Raw genomic sequence first — 27,544 nt, 5'->3', positions numbered from 1 at the left:
CCTTGGCAACCACCTCTCCACCAAAGTCAACATCGACACTGAAATGCAACACTGCCTGAGCTCTGCAAGTGCAGCATTTTTCCGAATGGAGCAGAGAGTGTTTAAGGATAAGGACATCCATAGGGATACCAAGGTGCTTGTTTATAAAGCTATTGTCTTCCCAACTGCAAGACATGGACTATCTACAGACGTCACATGCAACTCCTAGAACAATTCCATCAGCGCTGCCTCTGGAAAATCCTGCAAATCTCTTGGGAAGACAAGCAGACAAATGCCAGCGTGCTGGAAGAAGCAAAGACCACCAGCATTGAAGCAATGGTCCTCCGCCATCAACTCCGCTGGACCAGCCACATTGACCAGATGCCTGACCACCGTCTCCCAAAGTTCTACTCCGAACTAAAGAATCGAAAATGTTGGTGAGTAGGAAAAGAGATTGAAAGATGGGCTCAAAGCCAACCTTAAAAACTCTGGCATAGACACTGAGAACTGGGAAGCCCTGGCCCTTGAGCACTCCAGTTGGAGGTCCGCTGTAACCAGCAGTGCTGCAAAATTTGAAGAGGCATGAATGGAGGGCGAAAGAGAAAAATGTGCCAAGAGGAAGGCATGCCAAGCCAACCCTGACCGGGACCGCTTTCCACCTGGAAACCGATGTCCTTACTGTGGAAGAACATGTGGGTCAAGATTAGGGCTCTACAGCCAACTGTGAATCCACCACCAAAACATTACATTTGGAAGGCCATCATACTTGGACAACGAGAGATCGACTAAGTAAGTAAGTAAAGTAAGTAAAGAGAAGGTAGATGTGCCTGCTTGCTTGGTTTGGTCTGGAGTTTGATTCTTTGCTTGCTGAACAAATAAATGAACTTACACTGTTTTCATTTTGTCAACACAGAATATTGTGGAATTCTGATTTTGTGGGGATCCCACTGGGAAATGGGGCTCTGTAAATTTTCCCAATACAAAACAGAGTAGAAGGGGCCAGAAGAAGATGTTGAAGCGAGAGTCCTGTTGGGATCTTGCTTCTCCATCACTCCCATGGCTCAATGCTATGGGGTGATGGGATCTGTAGTTTGGCGCCCTCTTTGGCAGAGAAGTCTAAAGACCTTGTAGAACTGCAACCCCCTGGGTTCCACTATTTTTTTTGTCATGTCAGGAGCTACTTGAGAAACTGCAAGTTCCTTCTGGTGTGAGAGAATTGGCTGTCTGCAAGGATGTTGCCCAGAGGACACCCAGACGTTTTACCATCCTTGTGGGAGGCTTCTCTCATGTCCTCACATGGGGAGCTGGAGCTGACAGAGGGAACTCAATCGCGCTCTCCCCAGATTCAAACCTGCAACCTGTCGGTCCTGCCGGCATAAGGGTTTAACCCACTGCTCTCCTCCACAGCACTGAACCATGCCATTTGAAGCGGGATCAAACCACATTAATTCTCCAGTGCAGGTGTGCCCTAAGTTACATTAGTAGAAGGTCATGTAGGAGTCTGGTGAATGCCTGAAAGCATCAGCCTCGATGAAAAAAAGTTACATTTCAAAGAGGAGAGGAAGAGCGTTTCTGGCTATGGTTAATCTCCAAAAGTAACTTTCCCAAGCTCTGTTTTGACCACTTCTGGTGGCAGAGGAAGGTGATTGCAAGATTGAATGAGTCCCCAAAGAAAAAGATTCCATTCACGCATTCAATCAGATAGAAGAAAGATATAGTAGGTCTCGTTCACCTAACATGCTAATGTGGTTCTTATAATTTAGCAGGAATTGGGGAATGGTTGGCCCATGGCTTGGGACATTTGTACCATTAGCATAAGAGGTGGCCCACGCCTTAGTCACCTCCAGATTGGACTACTGTAATGCGCTCTACGTGGGGCTGCCCTTGAAAACGGCCTGGAAATTTCAATTGGTCCAACGGATGGCGGCCAGGTTGTTAACTGGTGCATCAAGCCAACCCTGACTGGGACCACATTCCACCTGGAAACCAATGACCTCACAGCAGGAGAACATGCAGGTCAAGATTAAGGCTCTACAGTCACTTATGGATCCACCACCAAGACACTACACTTGGAAGGCCATCATACTCAGATAACAAGGGACCACCTAAGTATATATAAATAATATCCCGACAATAGATTGAAGACCTTGTGTGGTTCCTTAAAAGTTCAGGTGAAATCCCAGAACAAATTCTCCATGGCTCCACTGCTAGTAGAAACTCATCTGGTTACCTATGAGAGGTGAAATCACCCCTAGGCAACCACCCAAGAAAGTTCTTGCAAATGGGGTAAAAGAAATGGGCTGGAATTTAGTATGGAACTTATGTAAGTGGATTTACATTGGCAGGAAATTGGAACTGAGGCGTTTCACAACATCTACATTCAGCAAGGGGCTCCCATAAAGTTACCCTTGCGAAGAGACATGAACATTGCACATATGGGCAGGTGCACATTTTGCGCACACACATCGACATTCGCTGATGCTCACTGGAAGAGCCATCTTTCCATAGAGTTTCTGTTTTGCTGCTATATATATATATATATGACTGTGATATATAATTGGCTCTCCACCTTTGTGGGTTTGACTTTTGTGGATCTGATGGCCAGACACACATTTTGGTGCTTAAAATTTTAGCTGTGTTTCTGGGTGTATTTGACCTGTCGATTCCAAAAACGACACCAGTTTTCACCTGTCAGCTCTAATTTTTGAAATGCAGAACATATCCCATCTACCGCTCCCTTCAGTCATGCCGGCCACATGACCTTGGAGATGTCCACGAACAATGCCGGCTCTTCGGCTTAGAAATGGAGATGAGCATCACACCCCAGAGTCAGACACCTTTACCTATGCAATCTACCAGTTGCCATCTGCTCGTCCAAATACCTGGGAGTCACTCTGGACCGTGCTCTGACCTACAAGAAGCACTGCCTGAACATCAAGCAAAAAGTGGGTGCTAGAAACAATATCATACGAAAGCTGACTGGCACAACCTGGGGATCACAACCAGACACAGTGAAGACATCTGCCCTTGCGCTATGCTACTCTGCTGCTGAGTATGCATGCCCAGTGTGGAACACATCTCACCACGCTAAAACAGTGGATGTGGCTCTTAATGAGACATGCTACATTATCACGGGGTGTCTGTGCCCTACACCACTGGAGAAATTCACTGCTTAGCCGGTATTGCACCACCTGACATCCGGTATTGCACCACCTGACATTGGGAAGTAGCAGCCAATAGTGAAAGGACCAAGGCAGAGACATCTCCAGCATATCCCTTGTTTGGGTATCAGCCAGCACGTCAATGACTTAAATCTAGAAATAGTTTTCTAAGATCTACAGAGACACTTGCTGGAACACCTCAGCAAGCGAGAGTCCAAAAGTGGCAGGCTCAAACACAGAACCTCAACCAATGGCTGATACCAAATGACAGACTCCCTCCTGGGCACACAGAAGACTGGGCGACTTGGAAGGTGCTAAACAGACTGCGCTCTGGCACCACGAGATGCAGAGCCAACCTCAAGAAATGGGGCCACAAAGTGGAATCCACGACATGCGAGTATGGAGAGGAGCAAACCACTGACCACCTGCTGCGATTCAACCTGAGCCCTGCTACATGCACAATGGAGGACCTTCTTGTGGCAACACCAGAGGCACTCCAAGTGGCCAGATACTGGTGAAAGGACATTTAATCAACTACCAAGCTTGCAAACTTTGTGTTTTGTCTGTTTGTTTGTTTTTTGCTGTTATAAATGTAATACAATTGTCTGGTTGCCCTGACATGATAAACAAATAAATAAAACCTATGCCATCTACCAGTTGCCATCTGCTTGTCCACAGAAAACCATGATAATCATATCTAAGAAAGTAGAGCTGATGCAGACGATCCCATGCAATGTTCTGAAACAGTGTCCCAAATAACCCCAGAACAGGCCTAAAAACCAAGATGCTAAGAAATGTCTTTGTTGGGATGTGTTATTCATGGATTAGATTAAAATGGATATATTATGGGAGTTTGGGTTCTGGTTGTTGCTGTCGTTGTCGCCATTGTAGTACCTATTTAGACTTATTTGCAAAGCTATTCCAGAAAAGGACAACCTAAAGAATGGATGCTGAGCACTTAGTAAGAGCAAGGAAGCCCTGTTCTTTCATTTTTCGGTAGGTGAAAAAGTCCCTCACCATGTAGTAATGCCATCTCCAGGAGAGTCTAGAGCAGGCATGGGTAAATTTGGGTCCTCCAGGTGTTTTGGACAATTGTTGGAGTTGAAGTTCAAAACACCTGGAAGATCAGAGTTTTCCCACGCCTGACCTAGAGGTTCCTCGGTCCTACAGGATGCCCTCATGCTTCTCTGTCACTCTCAGGGCTTCGTGCATGCTGGCCGCTGAGAGCCTCCGGTTGATGTTGCGATAGCTGCAGCGCAGCAGGTTCCAGAAGGTAGTCCTCAGGTCCCGGTTGCAGAAGGCGTAGATCAAGGGGTTGACGAGGGAGTTGGCATAGCCCAGCCACAGCAGGGTCCTCTCCAGCCGCAGCGGGATGCAGCTGCAGTGGCTTCCGCAGATGAAAGGCCTGGCGGCAGACATCAAGAAGAAAGGCAGCCAGCAGAAAGTGAAGGCCCCCACAATGATGCCCAGGGTGCGGGCAGCTTTCTGCTCCCTCTTGAAGATGGAGATGTTTTTGCGGTCTTGGCGCAGGAGCTTCGACAGCGTGGCACACTCCTCCGCTGCCTTGTTGCGCTTGGTGCTGGGTTGGTGCCGGGCACCGGCTTCCGCACAAGAAGCCCCATCTTGTCTGTGGGATCTCGGGAAGTCCATGAAGCGATGCTTCTGGGCGCTGGCCTTGGCCGCCTTGTAGATGCGGTGGTACATCACCAGCATGACCATCATGGGAATGTAGAAGGCCACGCCGGTGGAGTAGACGGTGTAGCCAAAGTCCTGGCTGATGAGGCACACCCGCTCCACAGTGACATTCTTGGCCCAGCCGAACAGCGGAGGGAGTGTGATGGAAGCGGAGAGAAGCCAGACGATGAACACCATCTTGGCCATCAGCTTCCCATCTTGTCTCACCGGGTACGTCAGCGGCCGTGTGATGCCCAGGTACCTAGAAAACAGGGAGCAAAGACTGTGACATTGGGCTTATTAGATAGATAATGCACTGTTAGACAGGAATGCATTGGCTGTAACCCTATTGTGTAAAACAGGTGGAAAATACAGTTCTAATGGACATGTGGTCACACACACACCTGCAGAGTGATTAAGTGGGTGGCGATATGTAACTTAAGGGACATGATGGAAAAGGCTGAGTTATGGCCATGTGACAGTTATGATGAGGGCTGCATCATTCACTTTTATCCCTGGTTGGTGACGAGCAAGCAGTGGGTATAAAAGAAGGAAGGAAGAATTTGTTCTTTCTATTCCCATGTGTCTCTTGCCTTGCATCTCTTCCCGTGCATCTGTTGCCTACGTCATGAATATATCGCTGTATATACTATTGACTGAGAAGGGATCAGGGGATGCTGATCTGTATTTATACAAGGGTTATCCAGAAAGTAAGGTTGCAAGGCATGTAGCTCTCACGGGGAATTTTCGTGGGGAAAGTTGGAAGAGAACGAGCAGTGCCAGTCATCAGTAGCTCATCGACTGGCATTGTGGTGAAGGTTAGGGATGAGCATCCTCATTCTGTTTCCCTCCAAGTGAGAAGTTTGCTCTATAATATGAATGCCGCTGTGATTTATCACAAAATCATTTCAGTTTATGGAGAGGACATAATGTCAAGTCAGCATGTGACAAAATGGGTACGGAATATATTGTGAGACCATGAAGGAACTTCGCAGAGCCATCCAAAACAAACGTCATGGGATGCTGATGGTGGGAGTCTGTCTCCTTCAAGACAATGTGTGTCCACACACCGCTCATGCAATGCAAGAGTTGTTGACTTCATTTGGTTGGGATGTTTTAAGCCACCCCTCTCGCAACCCCGATCTGGCACCCAGTAACTACCATCTGTTGACTAAATTGAAGGAATACCTGGGTGGAAAACACTTTTCCGATGACAATGAGGTGAAAATTGAAGTGATGAACTGGCTGATAAAGGAAGAGGGAAACTTCTATGACACAGGCATCCAATACTCGTCCCAGGGATGATAAAATGTATTGAACTATTTTATTTTATTTATCGTGTCAGGGCAACCAGACAATTGTATTACATTTCTAACAGAACAAAACAAATGAACAGACAAAACACAAAATTTGCAAGCATGGTAGTTGATTCAATACCCTTTGACCAGTATCTGGCCACTTGGAGTGCCTCTAGTGTTGCTGCAAGAAGGTCCTCCATTGTGCATGTGGCAGGGCTCAGGTTGCATTGCAGCAGGTGGTCAGTGGTTTGCTCTTCTCCACACTCGCATGTCGAGGATTCCACTTTGTGGCCCCATTTCTGAAGGTTGGCTCTGCATCTCGTGGTGCCAGAACGCAGTCTGTTCAGTGCCTTCCAAGTCGCCCAGTTTTCTGTGTGCCCAGGGGGAAGTCTCTCATTTGGTATCAGCCATTGGTTGAGGTTCTGGGTTTGAGCCTGCCACTTTTGGACTCTCACTTGCTGAGGTGTTCCAGAGAGTGTCTCTGTAGATCTTAGAAAACTATTTCTTGACTTAAGTCATTGACGTGCTGGTTGATACCCAAACAAGGGATGAACTGAAGATCTCACTGCCTTGGTCTTTTCATTATGGGCTGCTACTTCCCGGTGGATGTCAGGTGGTGCAATACCAGCTAAACAGTGTAATTTCTCCAGTGGTGTAGGGCGCAGACACCCCGTGATAATGAGGCATGTCTCATTAAGAGCCACATCCACTGTTTTAGCATGGTGAGATGTGTTCCACACTGGGCATGCGTACTCAGCAGCAGAGTAGCATTGAGCTATGTATTGAACTGAATTGTGATTATGTAAAAAAAAATAATGTAATGCCTATATGAGAATCCATGTAAGTTTTATTAAAATATATTCATTTTTTGTATTTTAAAAAAAATATCTTGTAACCTTCCTTTCTGGATAACCCTCGTATTTTGTACAAAGTGCAATGTGTCGAGATTAAAAGCCTCTGGTGAGCTTGGATGAAAACTGAATCGAGTTTTTCTGAACAGTGAGCAGCACAAGGTCAGACGGTGCAGTTACACTCTGCTGACAACTGATAAGCACTCTGCTGTGTTTGGGTTCATTTCGGCTTGCCTTTGAGACATTCAATCCATTGCGCAATGTATCCAGGGAGAGCGTAATTGGAAGGAAACTATAAATCATGCATCTATTCCCCCTTGACAAGGCTTCCCTTCATGTATTGTTTACTGTTCCAGGCTCAAGTACCGGTGCACAAATGCTGCTGAGACGTGTGTCTCACAACCTCTAACATTTCACAGAGACACTCCTACACAGTTGCATAAACTCCCAACACATTCGCAGAACTGCCAACATTTCACAGATTAGAAACACGGATATGAATATGTTTAGCCTGGAGAAGAGAAGACTGAGGGGTGACCTGGTAGCTATGTTTAAATACTTGAAAGGAGGTCATTCTGAAGATGAAGCGAGCTGGTTTTTTGCTGCTCCAAAGATTAGAGGTGCAAACTGTAGAATTTATGCAATTCGACACTGCTGTAACTGCCATGGCTCCATGTTGTGGGGTCATGGGAGTTGTAATTTGGGGATACACTAGAGAAGACTAAAGATCCTGCAAAGCTACAACTTCTATGAATCCATAGCATTGATCTATGACACCAAATTGGGGAGAATAGCTAATACTCCAGAAGACAGGAGCAGAATTCAAAATGATCTTAACAGATTAGAGATATGATGGGCCAAAATGAACACAATGAAGTTCAATAGCAACAAATGCAAGATACTCCACTTAGGCAGAAAAAAATGAGGTGCAAAGATACAGAATAGGGGACGATGCTTGGCTTGACAGTAGTACTTCTGAAAAAGATCTTGGAGTCCTCGTGGTCAGTGTAATGCTCGTTGTTTGAAGGTGAACATGAGCCAACAATGTCATGAGGTAGCTCAAAAAGCCAATGGTATATTGGCGTGCAGGAGTCTAGTTTCTAGATCATGAGTTCAAAGCCAGCCCGTGTTGGAGTGGGTTTCCAACCAATTGTGTGTAGCCTGTTGTCGACCTTTGCAACCCGAAAGACAGTTGCATCTGTCAAGTAGGAAAATAAGGTACCACCTTAAAAGTGTGGGGAGGCTAAATTAACTGATTTATGAGGCCATAAAGAAGACTCCAGCAAAGCATTCCAGCGGGGAAGCATGCGGGAAATGCGGAAGTGCTTCATCAGTGTCGCAGATGGACGATGAAAGCGACACCTCCCCTGGCGGCCAGAAAAAGTTAAATAGCCTCTGTGTATGTCTGTATATGTTCATATGTCAAAAATTGGCATTGAATGTTTGCCATATATGTGTACACTATAATCTGCCCTGAGTCCCCTGCGGGGTGAGGAGAAGAGCGGAATATAAAAGCTGTAAATAAATAAATAAATAAATAAATAAATAAATAAATAGATCCAGGGAAGTCATGCTACCCTTCTATTCAGCCTTGGTCAGACCACTTTACCTGGAATCACACTGTGTCCAGTTCTGCAATTGAAGGGAGATGTTGACTCTAACCTGGAATATGTCCAGAGGAGGGTGACTAAAATGATCTGGAGAATAAGCCCTATGAGGAGCGGCTTAAAGAGCTGGGCATGTTTAGCCTAAAGAAGAGAAGGCCGAGAGGAGACATGATAGCCATGTATAGATATGTGAGGGAAGTCATAGAGAGGAGGGAGCAAGCTTGTTTTCTGCTGCCTTAGAGACTAGGATGCAATGGAGCAATGGCTTAAAACTACAAGAAAGGAGATTCCACCTGAACATTAGGAAGAACTTCCTGGCTGTGAGAGCTGTTCAGCAGTGGAACTCTCTGCCCTGGAGTGTAGTGGAGGCTCCTTCTATGAAGGTTTTTAAGCAGAGTCTGGGTGGCCATCTGTCAGGGGTGCTTTGAATGTGATTTTCCTGCTTCTTGGCAGAATGGGGTTGGACTGGATGGCCCATGAGGTCTTTTCCAACTCTATGATTCTAAATGGTGCCAAACTGTATTAATTCTACAATATACGAGGGTTGAATGAAAAGTAATGCCTCCACCTTCGTAACTCCTCAACAGATGGCAGTACTGGTCTACAATATACGAGAGATGAATGAAAAGTAATGCCTCCACCTTCGTAACTCCTCAACAGATGGCTTGTTCAGCAGACTCTTCTCTACAGTTACATTTTGGTGGGAAGCCTTAGCATTGAACAGTTGTGTTGTTAAAGTGCGGAGTATGGAACTCTGGGCAGTCGGTCAGTCAATGCAACTTAAGCAACGTGCAGTCATTGAATTCTTGACAGCAGAAGGTGTCACCCCCAAAGGAGATTCATCAGAGAATGCAAGCTGTTTATGGTTATTGTGCTGATGTGAGTACTGTGCATCATTGGGCGAGAAAGTTTAAAGATGTTGAGGTGGGAACATCTGACTTGCGTCTTGTGACAGCAACCATCGAGTTTCACAACCAAAAGGTTGATAGATTGATTCAGAATGATCATTGTATCATTCAGAGAGAAATTTCAAGCATAATCGGCATTTCTGTTCCCGATAATGAAAGAAGATCTGTGGGGACATCATTATGCTTCTGATGGAGACGTTGAGAGTATTGTGACGCTGGTTGAGGAAACAGAGTGTCGACTTTTTCCATGATGGCTTCAGAAAACTTGTTCATTGTTGGCAGAAATGTATCCAATTGTCTGGTGATTATGTGGAAAAGTGAATAGTGGTAGTTAAAGAGCACATTCTAAGGCAGTGGTTCTCAACCTGGGGTCCCCAGATGTTTTTGGCCTACAACTTCCAGAAATTACCAGTTGTCAGGATTCCTGGGAGTTGAAGGCCAAAAACATCTGGGGACCCCAGGTTGAGAACCACTGTTCTAAGGATTATTTCTGTGTTTGATTTATTAAAATATTCCCATCCAAACCCAAGTGACGAAGGTGGAGGCATTACTTTTCATTCAACCCTCGTAGATGCATGCTAAGACACAAGAGAGATTAAAACTCAATGAAAAGGTATTCCACCCAAAGATTAGGGAGGCATTTTAGACTCTGAGTTTAAAAATAGAATCTGGACCAACCAGGGTACCCTAAAAACACCAAATCCTATTGAATCTTGGAAACTAAGCAGGGTCAGCCTTGGTTAGCACTTGGATAGGAGATGGCGAAAGAATACCAAGTGCTGTAGGTTGCATTGCATAGGAAGGAACTGACCAAACCACCTTTGAGTAGTCATTGACTAGGAAAAACCCATGAAATTGTGAGACGGCGCGTCTAGCCCCATTTGTATGTAAATATATAGCTAAATTGTTTGGTTATCTACTGCTTTCTATCAATGTTGTTTTGCACCGGTTGAATTGCTTCCCCAGCCCAATTGTTTGGCTCCACCCCTTCCTGGGGAGGAGGGCAGTGCTTTCTTTTTCATTCCACCATCAAACAACTCAGCAGATAGACGTGAGAAAGGCTTGGCTCCAAAGCCCTCAGTCAAGTTATCTCTTATCACCAATTCTTAAGTTTGTACTCTTAAGATTCATTCTTCATGCCCAGTTCACCCTGGACGACGTTGCGGAATCTTAAGCGCCTTCAAACCAGTCCTTTGGCATCGGGAGGAAGACTTTGGCCTTCAATATAGGTTGTGCAGGTGCAGCTGTACCAGGAGCTCCAATTTTATTTGCTTTGCATTGAATGTTTGTTGTAGTCCTGAGTTTCAGGGACTCTGCAGATAGGCTTCTTTTGGCTGCAATCATAGGGCAAGCCACCTGTCAATTATCGTTAGGTTCCCTGGTTCCGCCCCTTTTTGGGTTTTTGGAGGGAATAGGGGCCTTTTTGGGTCCAGTCCACACAGAGAAGCCTTTCATGCAGGACATAATACCAAGAGCTCCCGTAGAAAGCTTCGTCTTCTACAGCTTGGCCGGGGAGATATACAGCCCACAGCTTGGCCGGGAAGATATACAGCCCTACAGTTCCCTTGCTGAAGGACTTCAGTCAGCCATCACGGAAACCTGAGTTCTTTTCCCCTGAAAGTCTACAAAGCTCTGCTTGGTAAGGGTCACCCGCAGAAGCCAGAAGCAGTTGGTACCAGGTGTAGGGGCTCCACGCCAACAGAGGCAAAGACAGACTGCCCAGATTAGAAGTTAAGGAATTCCCCATTAGTTAGTTATGAAGATAGTGCCTGTTCCCTGTGGACAAGATTGAGAGAGAGCCAATAGACTGTTAAGAAAGCCTTAAAGTACCTGTTTGTTTTCATTAATAAAGAACTTTGTTGAACCTTTAAGCAATCTAAAGACTCTGTTTTAAGGAAATCCAAAGGCCTTTAATCTGAGGCGTCCCGTTGGGCACACAGAATTTATGTCTTGTCTACAGTCTTATGCACAGGCCTAGCATGAGACAGCACATAGGTCATTGGACTGGGGTTGTGAATGTTCAGGCTTTCACAGCCATTGAGAAAGAGGGAACTTGGAAAGCTTCTCAGCTGGAAAACTCCTTGCGCCCAAGACTTCAGAGACTATAATATATATTTTCTTTACCCATGTTGAAACATCAAGTTTATGCCTAAGAAAGATAACTATTTTGAGTTATCTATAGTGTCTTGATCCTTGAGAGTTCCAGTTCTCTAAAGGAGGGCAAGAAGCAATCCCCTGGGGCAAAGATGCCATGTCCATGTTTCTTTCACTAAGATCTTTAGCCCTCAGGCGCGACGGCACAAATTGACAGGATTACCATAAGTCAACAACTGGAAAATAGAGGGAGAAAATGTGGAGGCCGTGACAGACTTTGTATTTCTAGGCGCAAAGATGACTGCAGATGCAGACTGTGGCCAGGAAATCAGAAGACGCTTACTTCTTGGGAGGAGAGCAATGTCCAATCTCGATAAAATAGTAAAGAGTAGAGACATCAGACTGGCAACCAAGATCCATTGCCTAGTCAAAGCCATGGTATTCCCTGTAGTCACCTACGTATGTGAGAGCTGGACCTTAGGGAAGGCTGAGCGAAGGAAGAGAGATGCTTTTGAGCTGTGGTGTTGGAGGAAAGTCCTGAGAGTGCCTTGGACTGCAAGAAGATCCAACCAGTCCATCCTCCAGGAAATAAAGCCCGACCGCTCACTGGAGGGAAAGATACTAGAGACAAAGTGGAAGTCCTTTGGCCACATCATGAGGAGACAGCAAAGCCTAGAGAAGACAATGATGCTGGGGAAAGTGGAAGGTAAAAGGAAGAGGGGCCGACCAAGGGCAAGATGGATGGATGGCATCCTTGAAGTGACTGGACTGACCTTGAAGGAGCTGGGGGTGGTGACGGCCGACAGGGAGCTCTGGCGTGGGCTGGTCCATGAGGTCACGAAGAGTCGGAGACGACTGAACGAATGAACAACAACCATAAGTCGACAGCTGACTTGAAGGTATATATGCACACAAGGTTGTATATTTTCCCAGAGGGGAAATAGACCACCTTGAGGGTGGTCAGCTAAGAGGCACCCAACTACATTAATTCTGCAGTGTAGATGCTGCTCAGGAAGCACGTTTCATGTGCAGAAAATACGTTTTGTGTGCAAAACAATGAAATATATTTTGTGCAGCTGAACACCTCATAAGGGACGTCATGAAGCGGAAAGAATCTCACGGCTTCTATTACTCTTTCCGAGTGTTAAGAAACTCTGTCTCAACAGGGGAACGGTTTAAAAACGGATCTTGTTTCCATCCCTGGCGGCTGGTGCCTTGCTTACAATTATGAGATTGATGCAGGCAAATGAAGGGAAAACTAACAAAAGCGGCTTCTTAATTAAATGCCTTTTGAGGCTTAATGGATTGAACCCGAAGGGAGCCTGTTTTACATCGTTTCCTATCTGTTTGCAATTTCTCGGTGACGAAAGAAGAAATAGCAGAGAGATGGAAAAAGGAAGTAATCCATTGTAACTTGAACACTTTCCCTTATTTTTCAGCAAATCTGCTGGCTTTTCACTTGGAATGTAAATATTTTTCAGTTAAAAAACTATTTTTACACAAAAGTGCCAATGGGTTTTTAAAAATAATTCCACATATATAAATAAAGTCTGGAGAAGTAACCTTATCCCAGGATGGTCTTCTCTTAGGTCTGATCCACACTGCCCGATAATCCAGTTTCAGAATGTGGATTAACTGCATTGAACTGTGTAGACCAAGCAGGGGCCAACTATGGCCCTCCAGGTGTTTTGGACTTCAACTCCCACAATTCCTAACAGCCTACCGGCTGTTAGGAATTGTGGGAGTTGAAGCCCAAAACACCTGGAGGGCCAAAGTTGGCCCATGCCTGGTGTGTTGTTGTTCATTCGTTCAGTCGTCTCCGACTCTTCGTGACCTCATGGACCAGCCCACGCCAGAGCTCCCTGTCGGCCGTCACCACCCCCAGCTCCTTCAAGGTCAGTCCAGTCACTTCAAGGATGCCATCCATCCATCTTGCCCTTGGTCGGCCCCTCTTCCTTTTGCCTTCCACTTTCCCCAACATAATTGTCTTCTCTAGGCTTTCCTGTCTCCGCATGATGTGGCCATCATGGCATGATGATGATGCCTGGTGTAGACTGATATAATCCACATTCTGAAACTGGATTATAGGGCAGTGTAGATCCAGCCTTACTTGCAAGGAGTTACAAGTGGCACATCCTACCTTAAAGAGGCCTCCTTTGAGAAGGAACACGGAAAAGATAGCACCAATTGGCAACATTTATGGAAGGCCTAGTTGTACCCATGTCTTCCAAACTTCGATATGAAGAGTGTTGGGTTACATAGGTTTTTGGTTTCACATCTTCATAAAACCATGGAGTTGGGATTGTCAGCATTAGTGTTAGTAGCCCGCAGAATGACTTAGCCCTTTTAACTCTGTGATAAAAATAACTCATAAAAATACACATGAGTCTTTCACTTTAAGCAGAAATAAAATAAAGTTCTATTCACTGTATACAAAACAAGACAGAAGAATTGCTTTCACCAAATATAACAAAACCAATATTTTTGGTGAGTTCTCTTCATTCAATGGCGATATGCAGATATGCAGAACAATATACATTCTGTGTATTGTCGAAGGCTTTCATGGCTGGAATCACTAGGTTCTTGTGGGTTTTTTCGGGCTATGGAGCCATGTTCTAGAGGCATTTCTCCTGACGTTTCGCCTGCATCTATGGCAAGCATCCTCAGAGGTTGAGAAGGACCTTCTCAACCTCTGAGGATGCTTGCCATAGATGCAGGCGAAACGTCAGGAGAAATGCCTCTAGAACATGGCTCCATAGCCCGAAAAAACCCACAAGAACCTAATATACATTCTTTCTGATTTTGTTGCCAGTAGAGTGACCTTGTCTTGCCATAAACAAACTTTATCTTCAGGATGCTGCAGAAACGCTCCCCGCACCAACCAAAGGCTTTTCAGCTCAAAATGAGCCCTCAAGCAAAGCTTAGAATGCAATGCTCAAAGTTTCTAAACACTTAGTGCCTTACTATATACAGGAACTAATATCACATGCAATTAACCCACGACAGCTGCAACAGAAAAAAAAAAACCCTGATCCTTTCTAAGACTTGGAAAAAGCCTGTTGCAAACCCTTAGTAGCAACAGAGATGGTCACTTAGTGCAACCTGATGCCATAGAATCATAGAATCATAGAATCAAAGAGTTGGAAGAGACCTCATGAGCCATCCAGTCCAACCCCCTGCCAAGAAGCAGGAATATTGCATTCAAATCACCCCTGACAGATGGCCATCCAGCCTCTGCTTAAAAGCTTCCAAAGAAGGAGCCTCCACCACACTCCGGGGCAGAGAGTTCCACTGCTGAACGGCTCTCACAGTCAGGAAGTTCTTCCTCATGTTCAGATGGAATCTCCTCTCTTGTAGTTTGAAGCCATTGTTCCGCGTCCTAGTCTCCAAGGAAGCAGAAAACAAGCTTGCTCCCTCCTCCCTGTGGCTTCCTCTCACATATTTATACATGGCTATCATATCTCCTCTCAGCCTTCTCTTCTTCAGGCTAAACATGCCCAGCTCCTTAAGCCGCTCCTCATAGGGCTTGTTCTCCAGACCCTTGATCATTTGAGTCGCCCTCCTCTGGACACATTCCAGCTTGTCAATATCTCTCTTGAATTGTGGTGCCCAGAATTGGACACAATATTCCAGATGTGGTCTAACCAAAGCAGAATAGAGCATGGGGAGCATGACTTCCTTAGATCTAGACACTATGCTCCTATTGATGCAGGCCATGGCAGAATATATTTTTAATTTTTTTTATGTCCATAGAGGAAAGTTATCTCTAAGTAGCTGCATAATCGGAGTGCTCTCTTTGTACGATTCTTCATTCAATGTGTCCAGTTCAGCTATTGCTTCATCAAATGCTGCTTTTGCCAGACTGCAGGCCTTCTCTGGTGAGTTTAGAATCTCATAGTAGAACACAGAGAAATTGAGTGCCAAACCAAGTCGAATAGGATGAGTTGGTTGCATCTCTTTCTTGCTGATTTCAAATGCCTCTTGATATGCTTGGTGGGAATTTGCTACTGTTGTTTGCTTGTTGTCACCAGATGCCACCTCTGAAAGGTATCTATAGTAATCTCCTTTCATTTTCAAATAGAAGACCTTGCTTTCTGGTTGTGTAGCATTAGCAGTTAGATAACACCACGATGATGGCCGAAAGCGAGGAGGAGCTGAGGAGCCTTCTAATCAAGGTGAAAGAAGAAAGCACAAAAGCCGGGTTGCAGCTAAACATCAAAAAAACCAAGATTTTGGCAACAAGAATGATTGACAACTGGGAAATAGAGGGAGAAGATGTGGAGGCCGTGACAGACTTTGTATTTCTAGGCGCAAAGATGACTGCAGATGCAGACTGTGGCCAGGAAATCAGAAGACGCTTCCTTCTTGGGAGGAGAGCAATGTCCAGTCTCGATAAAATAGCAAAGAGTAGAGACATCACACTGGCAACAAAGATCCATTGCCTAGTCAAAGCCATGGTCTTCCCTGTAGTCACCTACAGATGTGAGAGCTGGACCTTGGGGAAGGCTGAGCGAAGGAAGAGAGATGCTTTTGAACTCTGGTGTTGGAGGAAAGTTCTGAGAGTGCCTTGGACTGCGAGAAGATCCAACCAGTCCATCCTCCAGGAAATAAAGCCCGACTGCTCACTGGAGGGAAGGAGACTAGAGACAAAGTTGAAGTACTTTGGCCACATCATAAGGAGACAGCAAAGCCTAGAGAAGACAATTATGTTGGGGAAAGTGGAAGGCAGAAGGAAGAGGGGCCGACCAAGGGCAAGATGGATGGATGGCATCCTTGAAGTGACTGGACTGACCTTGAAGGAGCTGGGGGTGGTGACGGCCGACAGGGAGCTCTGGCGTGGGCTGGTCCATGAGGTCACGAAGAGTCGGAGACGACTGAACAACAACAACAGCATTAGCAATAAGATACTTATCCCGCAGTTCCAGAACATCATTGCAAATGTCCTGCAGTTCAGTCTCAATTTTCTCACAATACTCTCTTCCTATCTGTTGTTTCTTCTCATTTCGTTCTGTCTTCTGTTCAATGCTGGAAATGACATGCCAGGAAGACCGACGAGCACCAACCACATTCTTGTAGGCAACAGACAGCAGATTCCTTTCTTCATTGGACAGCTCATGTCCCTGTTCAGTAACAGCCTTCATGGCAGCAGCCATATCATCATAACGCTCTGTCTGCTCGGCTAGTTTAACCTTCTGCACCAGCTCACTTTTGTCCATGGTTATTCCTCAGGCAGGTCCCGGTAAGGCAGTGGGCGAGGGGCGAGTGAGTGCTGCTCCGGCTTCCCAACCGTTGCTCCTCCAGCACATATACACACCCTGCAGCTCTTGCAGGCACTTCCGGCCTGCACTTCCTCCACCACTTCTCCCTCCTTCCGCTTCGGCAGAATATACCATCAAAGTCATACTGAAAGATACACATCCAGCCTCTGTTGAAAGACGATCAAAGAAGGATCCATCACCCTCCAAGACAGCCTTTCTCAGCCTGGGGGTCTGGACCCATGGGGGCCGCAAGGGGGTGTCAGAGGGGTCGCCAAAGACCATCAGAAAACACTGTATTTTCTGTTGGTCATGGAGGTTCTGTGTGGAAAGTTTGGCCCAATTGTATCATTGGTGGGGTTCAGAATTTGATTGTAGGTGAACTATAAACACCAACAACTGCAACTCCCAAATGTCAAGTCTATTTTCCCCCAAACTCCACCAGTCTTCAGATTTGGGCATATTGAGTATTTGTGCCAAGTTTGGTCCAGATCCATCATTGTTTGTGTCCAAAGTTCTCTCTGGATGTAGGAGAACTCCAACTCCAAAACTCAAAAAACCTTCCACAAAACCCTTCCAGTATTTTCTGTTGGTCATGGAAGTTCTGTGTGCCAAGTTTGGTTCAATTCCATCATTGGTGGAGTTTGATTGTAGGAGAACTATAAATCCCAGCAACAACAACTTGCACGTGACAAAATCAATCCTCCCCCAACCCTACCAGTACTCAAATTGGGGCGTGCTGGGTATTGTAGCCAAATTTGGTCCAGTGAATGAAAATACATCCTGCATATCAGATATGACAGTTATGAAGTTATGAAGTAGCAATGAAAATAATGTTATGGTTGGGGGTCACCACAACATGAGGGACTGTATTAAGGGGTCGTGGCATTAGGAAGGTTGAGAAGCAGTGTTCCAAGACAATATATTCCACTAGCTTTACCCGCCACACGTTGCTGTGGCCAACCTTCCCTCTTTCTCTCCTTCTTTCTCTCCTTCTTTCCCTCCTTCCTTCACTCCCTCTTTCATTCCTTCCTTCCCGTCTTTCCTTCTCTTCTTCCTTCCTTCTCTATCCCCTTCCTTCCCACTTTTTCTTTCTCTTTCCTTCCTACTTTCCCTTTTTTCTTTCCTTCTTTCCTTCCTTTCTTAACTAACTTTCCTTCCTTCCCCCTTTTTCTTTCCCTGCCTCTTTCTCTCCTTTCTTCCTTCTCAACCTCTTTCCTTCCTTCTCTATTTGCTGCCATGCTGTCTTCTCCCCTTCCTTCCTTCCTTCCTTCCTTCCTTCCTTCCTTCTTTCCTTCCTTCTTTCCTTCCTTCCTTCTTTCTTTTTCTCCCCTTCCCTCCCTCTTTCTTCCCCTTTTCTGTATTGTCATTTAGTTTTTTGTCATTTAGCTTTTGGGGGCTTTTTAAGTCCCTTCTGCTGTGTTTTTCAGTGTTTTTATGAGTGAAGGACATACATTGGGTTGTTAGGTGTATTGTGTCCAAATTTGGTGTCAATTCATCCAGTGGTTTTGGAGTTCTGTTAATCCCACAAACGAACATTACATTTTTATTTATATAGACTAGCCATCCCCTGCCATGCATTGCTGTGGCCCACAGGGGGGTACTGTGTGGGAGGTTTGGCCCAATTCTATCATTGGTGGGATTCAGAATGCTCTGTGATTATAGGTGAACTTTAAATCCAAGCAACTACAACTCCCAAATGTCAAGATTCTATGTTCCCCCAACTCCACCAGTGTTCATATTTGGGCATATTAAGTATTCGTGTAGTTTGGTCCACATCTATCATTGTTTGAGTCCACAGTGATCTCTGGATGTAGGTGAACTATAGCTCCAAAACCAAATGACACTGCCCACCAAACCCTTCCAGTATTTTCTGTTGGTCATGGGAGAACTGTGTGCCAAGTTTGGTTCAATTCCATTGTTGGTGGGGTTCAGAACGCTCTTTAATTGTAGGTGAACTATAAATCCCAGCAACTACAACTCCCAAATGACAAAATAATTTCTTTTGAGTGAAGGACATACCTTGGGTTGTTAGGTGTGTTGTGTCCAAATTTGGTGCCAATTCATCCAGTGGTTTTTGAGTTCTGTTAACCCCACAAACGAACATTACATTTCTATTTATATAGATTGTCTTACCATTGAAAAGTTCTTTGTGAAGTTTAGGAGGTATCTATTGCCTTGGTTTGTGTTTGCTTAGGATATTTAAAGATAGCTATCCTGGTCTTCTTTTCTCCAAGCTAAACATACCTAGATTGCTCCTCCAAAGGCATGGTTTCCAGACCCTTTGACCACTTCTGGATATCTTTCTTGAATTGTGGTGACCACAGTGCCATTCCAGGTGAGGTCTGACCACAGCAGAATAGAGTGTCATCACCCAACCCTGAAAACAATACAATCTTTTGGGTTTTGGACTGGATTGGAGGCTCCACTGATTTGTTTACCATTTATGAGATTCCTATAATGTAAGTGACTCTTTAAAAAGCAATAGATTTTAGGGGAAAGACGATAATAAATCTGAGGGAACCACTCGGGGTGCACCTTGGCTGAACGGGATGTTCCTTTTCATTACTGAGTAATATTTTATACTGAAAGCCAACATTTTAGTAAGGAATACATAAAATAACTCTCCATGTCTCAGACTTTATGGCTCCTGCCCATAGGAGCCCTTAGAAGTTAAATAGATGCCATCTGGAATTGGCTTTGAATTCTGCCCGACTGCGTTTTGCATTCATAGACGATGCTCTAACTTGTGCAATTAACTTTAAGTGGCTCCTTTCTATTTTTGCTCAGACTTCTCTCCTTTGTTCAGGGAAGGTTAAAATAAAAGTCATGTATCCAGGGAATAAACATGCGGATGGAAGTGGAGCAGGAGGGGCTAAAAACATGGTCGAGTAACTACCCAGGTAAGAGATATTTGGGCCAGTCAAGGGTCTCAGAGGGCACATATGTGCTAGAGATAATGGAGGACAATGACCATTTGGTGTTGTTCACATGTCCTACACTTCACCTCCTGCTTCCCCCTATCTGATTGAGGATGATGGGATTTGTACTCCAACACATCCGGGGCATGCCTGCTTGTGACCAGTTGGAAGGAACTACAGCTGGTCTATGACAATCTTGATATGCTGGAATAAGTGTTGCAAGAGAGCAAGCAAGGATTTCTTCTCTGGGACATAAAATGACAGATCCAAGGCCCAAGACCTAAGGATTAGAGGTATGACTAGGGTCTAAATCCTGTTAACATCTAACTAGAGAATTGACCTTGGTGTTGATAAGCAAGTCTACTCCAGTCAGATTGGCTTTGGTGTTGATATACTCTCGTTGGAACTAACCAACAGGATTCCAGGAGAGATGTGATCACTTTCCCTTGTGTTGATATAACATGTCTACTCTAGTTGGATTGGCCTCCATGTTGATACAAGAAGCCTACTTAGTTGGATTGGACTTCATGTTGGTACAAGTCTACTATAGTTTGATTGGCCTTTGTGTTGGTACAAGTCTACTATAGTTGGGTTGGTCTTCATGTTGACACACCAAGTCTGCTTAGTTGGATTGGCCTTGTGTTGATACAAGTCTACTACAGATGGATTGGCTTCCTTGTTGATTCCACAAGTCTACTTAGTTGGATTGGCTTTGTGTTGATACAAGTCTACTACAGGTGGATTGGCTTCCTTGTTGATACAACAAGTCTACTTAGTCAGATTGGTCTTGCATTGATACAAGTCTACTACAGATGGATTGGCTTCCTTGTTGATACAACAAGTCTACTTAGTTGGATTGGCTTTGTATTGATACAAGTCTACTACAGATGGATTGGCCTTCTTGTTGACACAACAAGCCTTCTTAGTTGTATAGACCTTCATGTTGGTGCAAGTCTACTATAGTTGGATTTGTCTTCACATTGGTACAAGTTTACTATAGTTGGATTCACCTTCATGTTGGTACAAGTCTACTATAGTTGGATTGGTCTCCTTGTTGATACAACGTGTCTACTCTTGTTGGATTGGCCTTCGTGGCCTATCCTACTTGGATTATCCTCCATACTGATACAAGATGTTTACTCTAATTGGGACTAACCAACATGATTTCAGTCTAGATGTGATAGGTCACAGGAGACTAGAATGGTGTTCTCCAACCCTATGAGAAGATTGCTGCAACAATGAAACACATTACTTTGAAGATGGTAATTGGGTTCAAATTATGGGAAAGGGGATTCCACCTAAACATTAAGACTTTAAGAACTGTTCAAGAGAACAATCAAACACTGCCTCAGAATTTGGTGGTGGTTCCTTCACTGGAGGCTTTTGAACAGAAGCTGGATGGCCATCCGTTGGGGTGCTTTGATTGTGCTATTCCTGCCTGGCAGAAAGGAGTTGGACTGGATGGCTCATGTGGTCTCATCCAACTCTATGATTTTGTGATTCTATGGTGGGGGTAGGTTGTCTTTCACTCAAGATCTTTAAGTAGACCTGAACAACCATACATTAGGGAATAATTTGGGTTTCCATCATGGTAGTAAGGGTTTGAACTAGACATCCTACAAGATACCATGGCCCATACGAAGGAGCATAAATGCTTCCTTACCTGTCGACACTGATGACACAGAGAGTCATGATGGACGCTGTGCAGCACATGACATCCATGGCGATGAAGACATTGCAGAAGACCTCCCCAAAAAGCCACTCTCCTCCCACCAGGTCTGTGATGATGACGAAGGGCATGACGGCGAAGGCCACAGACAAGTCGGCAGCTGCCAAGGAGACCACCAGGTAGTTGGATGGCTGCCGGAGCTTTTTGACGATGCACACGGAGATGATGACCAAACTGTTGCCCGCGATGGTCAACAAGGTGATGACGGAAAGGACCGTCCCTATGACGACCTTCTCTGTGTCCCCATAGAGCAAGATATCCTCCCCACAGTCTGTCACGTTGGTGGCATTGGCGGGAAACAGGTCTGGTTTGGTCACTTGGGAAGGTCCCTCAGTCATGAATGGAGCTGGGGTGGACCTCTTCCTGGGAGACTCTTCCTCCGTTTCCTCCACGATGGGAAGTTGCTGCTCCAAAAAACAACTGGGACCGATCCTTATCAGCATCCTTCGGATTCACTGCTGTGTGGACAGCAGGTACAGACCAAAGGTATGGCTTGAGGTCAACCTCTTCCACTGCAAGAACAAGCATCTGGAAGTTAGAGGAAGCAAATAGAGACACATGTCAATGCACAGATGAGGTTTGCTCAGGTATGAGGAAACTTCAGCCCTCTAGGTGTATTGGACTTCAACTCCCACAATTCCTAACAGCCTTTTCTGCCAAAGAGTGCTGGTACTGCATTAAACTATAAATCTGGGATTCCAGAATCCTGGGAGTTGCAGTTTTATAAGGTCTTCTTTAGCTTTCTCTGCCAAAGAGTGCTTGTACTTCGCTAAACTATAAATCTGGGATTCCAGAATCCTGGGAGTTGCAGTATTATAAGGTCATCTTTAGCCTTCTCTGCCAAAGAGTGCTGGTACTTCGCTAAACTATAAATCTCTGATTCCAGAATCCTGGGAGTTGCAGTTTTATAAGCTCTTCTTTAGCCAAACTATAAATCTGGGATTCCAGAATCCTGGGAGTTGCAGTTTTATAAGGTCATCTTTAGCCTTCTCTGCCAAAGAGTGCTGGTACTTTGCTAAACTATAAATCTGGGATTCCAGAATCCTGGGCGTTACAGTTTTATAAGGACTTCTTTAGGCTTCTTTGCCAAAGAGTGCTGGTACTTTGCTAAACTATAAATTTGGGATTCCAGGATCCTGGAAGTTGCAGTTTTATAAGGTCTTATTTAGCCTTTTCTGCCAAGGAGTGCTGGTACTTTGCTACACTATAAATCTGGGATTCCAGAATCCTGGGAGTTGCAGTTTTATAAGGTCATCTTTAGCCTTCTCTGCCAAAGAGTGCTGGTACTTTGCTAAACTATAAATCTGGAATTCCTCATCTACAGTGCAATGCAAAATCCAGACTATCTGCTTTATATGGCAGCGTAGGCTCATACAATGCGGTTCAAAGCAGACAATCTGAATTGTATGGCAGTGTAGATCCAGCCTCAGTTAAAGTGGTGTCAAACTGCATTAATTCCACGGTGTAGATGCACCCCAAAAGAAAGATGCATCTTCTTCCTTCACTGACTCGTTCTTTTGGCATCTAATGAAGCCAGTGCGAGTCAGTGAAGGAAGTGGATGTGTAACAACTGGGGAAGTCAGAAAGTGAAGGATTTTCCTCATTTCATACTTTCTAGTTCTGTTGGTGAATTGCTTCAATAAGAATGCAAATGCGTGCATTTTGCATTAAATTCACAAATGCGTTTGGATAGATCTTCCTGATGCCAAAAATCAAACTCTTTATCAGTCTTCTAGACTGGATCCCTCCCTCCGACGTGAATGGATACGATGTGCGTATGTCTTGTTGTAAGATGTCTTGTTGTTTCCATCTGCAATCTTTATCAGCCCATTAATTAGAGGGTTTGCTCTTTTTGCAAAAAGATATGCTGCCCGGGGCAACCTACCAGCAGATGAAAAGGGTTCCTAAATGGATAAAGCTTAGCGCAGTTAATCAATTAAATGGCACAGCCGTAACAAAACGTTATTAAAAGGGGGAAATGTACTTGCAGCCGTCACCAAACGTAACATAGGAGCCAGATCTCAGGAACTTGAGCGAAGTTGATAGCAGCCTATTTGGCAGGGCTGGCCTGCATATCCCATCATCCCCAGATCGGTGGGATGATGGGAATTGCTGTCTAGCCAATCTGGAGGGAAGGGGAATTAAAAGGTACAATCCGGGGAGGAGGGGAGCTCCCGCGGTTAGCCCCAGCTGAAGGAGGCATAAGCAGAGGCGGCCCTAGGTAATTTTCAACGGTAAACAAACAGTATTTTGGCACCCCTCCCCCCCCAACCAATCACTGATATAAATTTTCTGTTCGTCGTGGGAGTTTTGTGTGCCATATTTGGTTCAATTCCATCATTGGTGGAATTGCTCTTTGATTGTAGGTGAACTATACATCCCAGTAACTACAACTCAGCATACGTCAAGGTCTATTTTCCCCCAAGAGCACCTCAAGAGCGCCCTTGGGCAAAATGAACTATACTGCAAATGCTTACTTTGCGTAATGGGTTGAGCCGCCCCTGGGCATAAGCCTAAGAACTATTACAAATTAAAAGCTTTAACCGAAATGTTAGTATAGAGCTCATACAAAGTTCAAAGTTTTGGCTTTTTGAAAAGCCTCCAGCCTCCCTCTTTTGTCCTTTTGATGGAAAGTACCTTCTCGCACCTGCAGACTTTGCACTTAACCACAAACCAATTTCCTATGTAAGCTTGCTAATATAACAAAAGTTGTTATATTAGCGAGCTTACATAGGAAATTGGTTTGTGGTTAAGCGCAAAGTCTACAGGTGCGAGAAGGTACTTTCCATCAAAAGGTCAAAGGAGGGAGGCTGGAAAGAGGGTACTTTCCATGACCAAAAATACCCCCCTTGTTTACCTGAGTATCAAGGTTTGCAAAAAGCCGAGGAAGGGCACAGCAGTCTGTGGGAGCACTTGCAGAAGTGCGGTCTGTTCGCCTCATGCTGATCAGCTTGAATAAACGGTGTCTTACCTAAACTTATTGGACTCTGTGGACTTCTTCGAAAAGGGACCCCGAACCCTAAATCCGTGTTCCCTAACACAGCTTCTACCAATGTAGCAGTTCAAAAACATGCAAATGTGAGTAGATCAATAAGTACGGCTTCTGTGGGAAGGTAATGACGCTCCATGCATTCATGCTGGCCACATGATCTTGGAGGAGCCTATGGACAATGCCAGCTCTTTGGCTCAGAAATGGAGATGAGCTGCTGAACTTGCTGACCGAAAGGTTGGCAGTTCGAATCCGGGCAGCGGGATGAACTCTCACTGTTAGCCCCAGCTTCTGCCAACCTAACAGTTCAAAAAAATGCAAATATGAGTAGATCAATAGGTACAGCTTTTGCAGGAAGGTAACCTTGGAGTATTCCTTGGAGTACCCCCTGATGGTGCAGCGGGTTAAACTGCTAAGCTGCTGAACTTGCTGACCAAAAGGTTGGCAGTTCCAAGGCAGGCAGCAGGATGAGCTCTCACTGTTAGCCCCAGCTTCTGCCAATCTAACAGTTAAAAAAATGCAAATATGAGTAGATCAATAGGTACAGCTTCTGCAGGAAGGTAACCTTGGAGTATTCCTTGGAGTACTCCCTGATGGCACAGCGGGTTAAACCGCTAAGGTGCTGAACTTGCTGACCGAAAGGTTGGCAGTTCGAATCGAGTCGCCTTCAGGCTGAGAGGGGTGGTATAAAATAAAATAAATAAATAAATAAATCTGGGGAGGGGGGAGTTTCCACTGTTAGCCCCAGCTTCTGCCAACCAAGCAGTTCAAAAACATGCAAATGTGAGTAGATCAATAGGTATGGCTTCTGTGGGAAGGTAACCTTGAACCCTTCCTTGGATTACCCCCTGGTGGCGCAGCAGGTTAAACTGCTGAGTTGCTGAACTTGCTGACCAAAAGGTTGGCAGTTCGAATCCGGGCAGCGGGATGAGCTCCCGCTGTTGGCCCTGCTTCTGCCAACCTAGCAGTTCAAAAACATGCAAATGTGAGTAGATCAATAGGTACAGCTTCTGTGGGAAGGTAACCTTGGAGTATTCCTTGGAGTACCCCTTGGTGGCACAGCAGGTTAAACCGCTGATCTGCTGAACTTGCTGACCGAAAGGTTGCAGTTTCGAACCCAGGGAGCAAGGTGAGCTCGTGCTGTTAGCCTTAGCTTCTACCAACCTAGCAGTTTGAAAACATGCAAATGTGAGTAGATCAATAGCTACAGCTTCTGTAGGAAGATAACCTTGGAGTATTCCTTGGAGTAGTACCCTGGTGGCACAGTGAGTTAAACCTCTGAGCTGCTGAACTTGCTGACCGAAAGGTTGGCAGTTTGAATCCGGGGAGTGGGGTGAGCTCCTACTGTTAGCCCCAGCTTCTGCCAACCTAGCAGTTCAAAAGCATGCAAATGTGAGTAGATCAATAGGTACAGCGTCTGTGGGAAGGTAACGGCATTCCGTGCAGTCATGCTGGCCACATGACATTGAAGGAGTCTATGGACAACGCCAGCTCTTTGGCTTAGAAATGGAGATGAGCACCACCAACCCTTAGAGTTGAACATGACTAGACTTAATGTCAGGGGAAACCTTTACCTTTACCTATTCCTTGGCAATAAAACCCATAAAATCCTTGGGGTTGGCATTATAGTCAATGGGAACACGTACACACATTTAGACTCATGTTTTCCGTAACTTTCTCCCAGCTTTCGAAGAATAGTTTTTCCAGATTTTACTCTTATAACTGAATATACCTTTCCTAGGAGATTTATTAGTTTCTGACACTTCTACACTACTTTTCATAAGAAAAGATAATATTCTTATTTGAATTGCTACGTATTGCAAGGTACATACACACAAACACAAACATACGTATATTATATACTTATCCACAACTTTTGCTTGAACTTGCTTTGCAAACCTAAGATATTGAGATAATCATAAGTGTGGTTAACTTGGCACAGCTGCCAAGGGAAAGATGGGTCTCAGGGTGCGTCTACACTATAGAATTAATGCAGTTTGACGCCACATTAACTGCCCTGACTCAATGCTATGGAAATATGGGATTTATAATTGTACAAGGAGCCCCTGGTAGTGCAATGAGTTAAGTCCTTGTGCTGGCAGGACTGCTGACCAAAAAGTCAGCGGTTCAAATTTTTGTGAGACAGGGTGAGCTCCCATTTGTCAGCTCCAGCTTCTCATACAGGGGCATGAGAGAAGCCTCCCACAGGATGGTGAAACATCTGGGCGTCCCCTGGGCAACGTCCTTGCAGATGGCCAATTCTCTCACACCAGAAGCGACTTGCAGTTTCTCAAAAAAAAAAATTTTTACAAAATCTTTAGCCTGCTGTGCCAAATAGTTCTGATGCTACACTAAACTGCAAATCCCAGGATTCCATAATATTGAGCCACGAAAATGGGGTCAAACTGCATTCATTCCACAGTGTAGATGCATCCTGTTAATTGATGCCGTAGCTCAATGCTATACAATCCTGGGAGTTGTCGTTTTGCAAGGTCTTTCTCTGGCAAAGAGTGCTTGTGCCTCAGCAAACTACAACTCCTAGGATTCTCATAACATTGAGCCATGGCAGCTAAAGTGGTGTCAAACTGCATTCATTCTGCATTCATTCTACAGTGTAGATGCATCCTGTTAATTGATGCCGTAGCTCGATGCTATACAATCCTGGGAGTTGTAGTTTTGCAAGGTCTTTCTCTGGCAAAGAGTGCTTGTGCCCCAGCAAACTACAACTCCTAGGGTTCTCATAACATTGAGCCATGGCAGCTAAAGTCGTGTCAAACTGCTTTAATTCTGCAATGTAGACGCATCCGTTGTAACCCAGGATTGCATTGCATGCACATTGTCCATCGAATGGAAGCATTTTTCTTGCTGAATTGTCCTATACTGAACATACATCTCTGTTTACATTATTTTTCTAAGTGCTCTTTGTTCAGAGTGGCCTTGTCCTATTCGTCGCAATGTCAAGAATTAGTCATTTCTCATTTGAGAATGATAATAAACACCCACTTCCACTAAGTCAATCTACTTCAACATCAAAATATAGCGTAATATCCTTGATCAGTTTGCATCAAAGGGAAAACA

General features: G+C 44.9%; 2 protein-coding genes across 3 annotated transcripts in view; both read right to left on the bottom strand.

Annotated features, from left to right (window-relative positions):
- Nucleotides 1-2,111: 2,111 nt before the first annotated feature.
- Nucleotides 2,112-27,544, bottom strand: part of LOC132777106 (5-hydroxytryptamine receptor 7-like) — a 29,935-nt gene continuing 4,502 nt past the window's right edge. Inside the window, exons 2-3 of one of the 2 annotated variants that reach the window (XM_060779445.2) lie at nucleotides 21,412-22,005; nucleotides 2,112-5,076 (exon numbers count right to left, since the gene is read on the bottom strand). In XM_060779445.2, coding sequence (XP_060635428.2) covers nucleotides 4,305-5,076; nucleotides 21,412-21,920 — 1,281 coding nt within the window. In that variant the 5' untranslated portion in view covers nucleotides 21,921-22,005 and the 3' untranslated portion in view covers nucleotides 2,112-4,304. The remainder of the gene's footprint in view (nucleotides 5,077-21,411; nucleotides 22,006-27,544) is intronic. The other variant, XM_060779444.2, reaches the window with a different exon arrangement.
- On the bottom strand, nucleotides 15,314-16,842 carry LOC132777107 (14-3-3 protein beta/alpha-like). Its single transcript, XM_067468549.1, has 2 exons — nucleotides 16,466-16,842; nucleotides 15,314-15,686 (listed from the first exon to the last, which is right to left on the bottom strand). Exons 1-2 carry the CDS (start codon nucleotides 16,786-16,788, stop codon nucleotides 15,314-15,316), a joined length of 696 nt encoding a protein of 231 aa, XP_067324650.1. The 5' UTR covers nucleotides 16,789-16,842.

The sequence above is a fragment of the Anolis sagrei genome, chromosome 5, assembly GCF_037176765.1.
Source record: "Anolis sagrei isolate rAnoSag1 chromosome 5, rAnoSag1.mat, whole genome shotgun sequence".
Lineage (NCBI taxonomy): Eukaryota > Metazoa > Chordata > Lepidosauria > Squamata > Dactyloidae > Anolis > Anolis sagrei.
The sequence above is the reverse complement of the archived record's forward strand: the minus strand, read 5'-3'. Positions and strand labels throughout refer to the sequence as shown.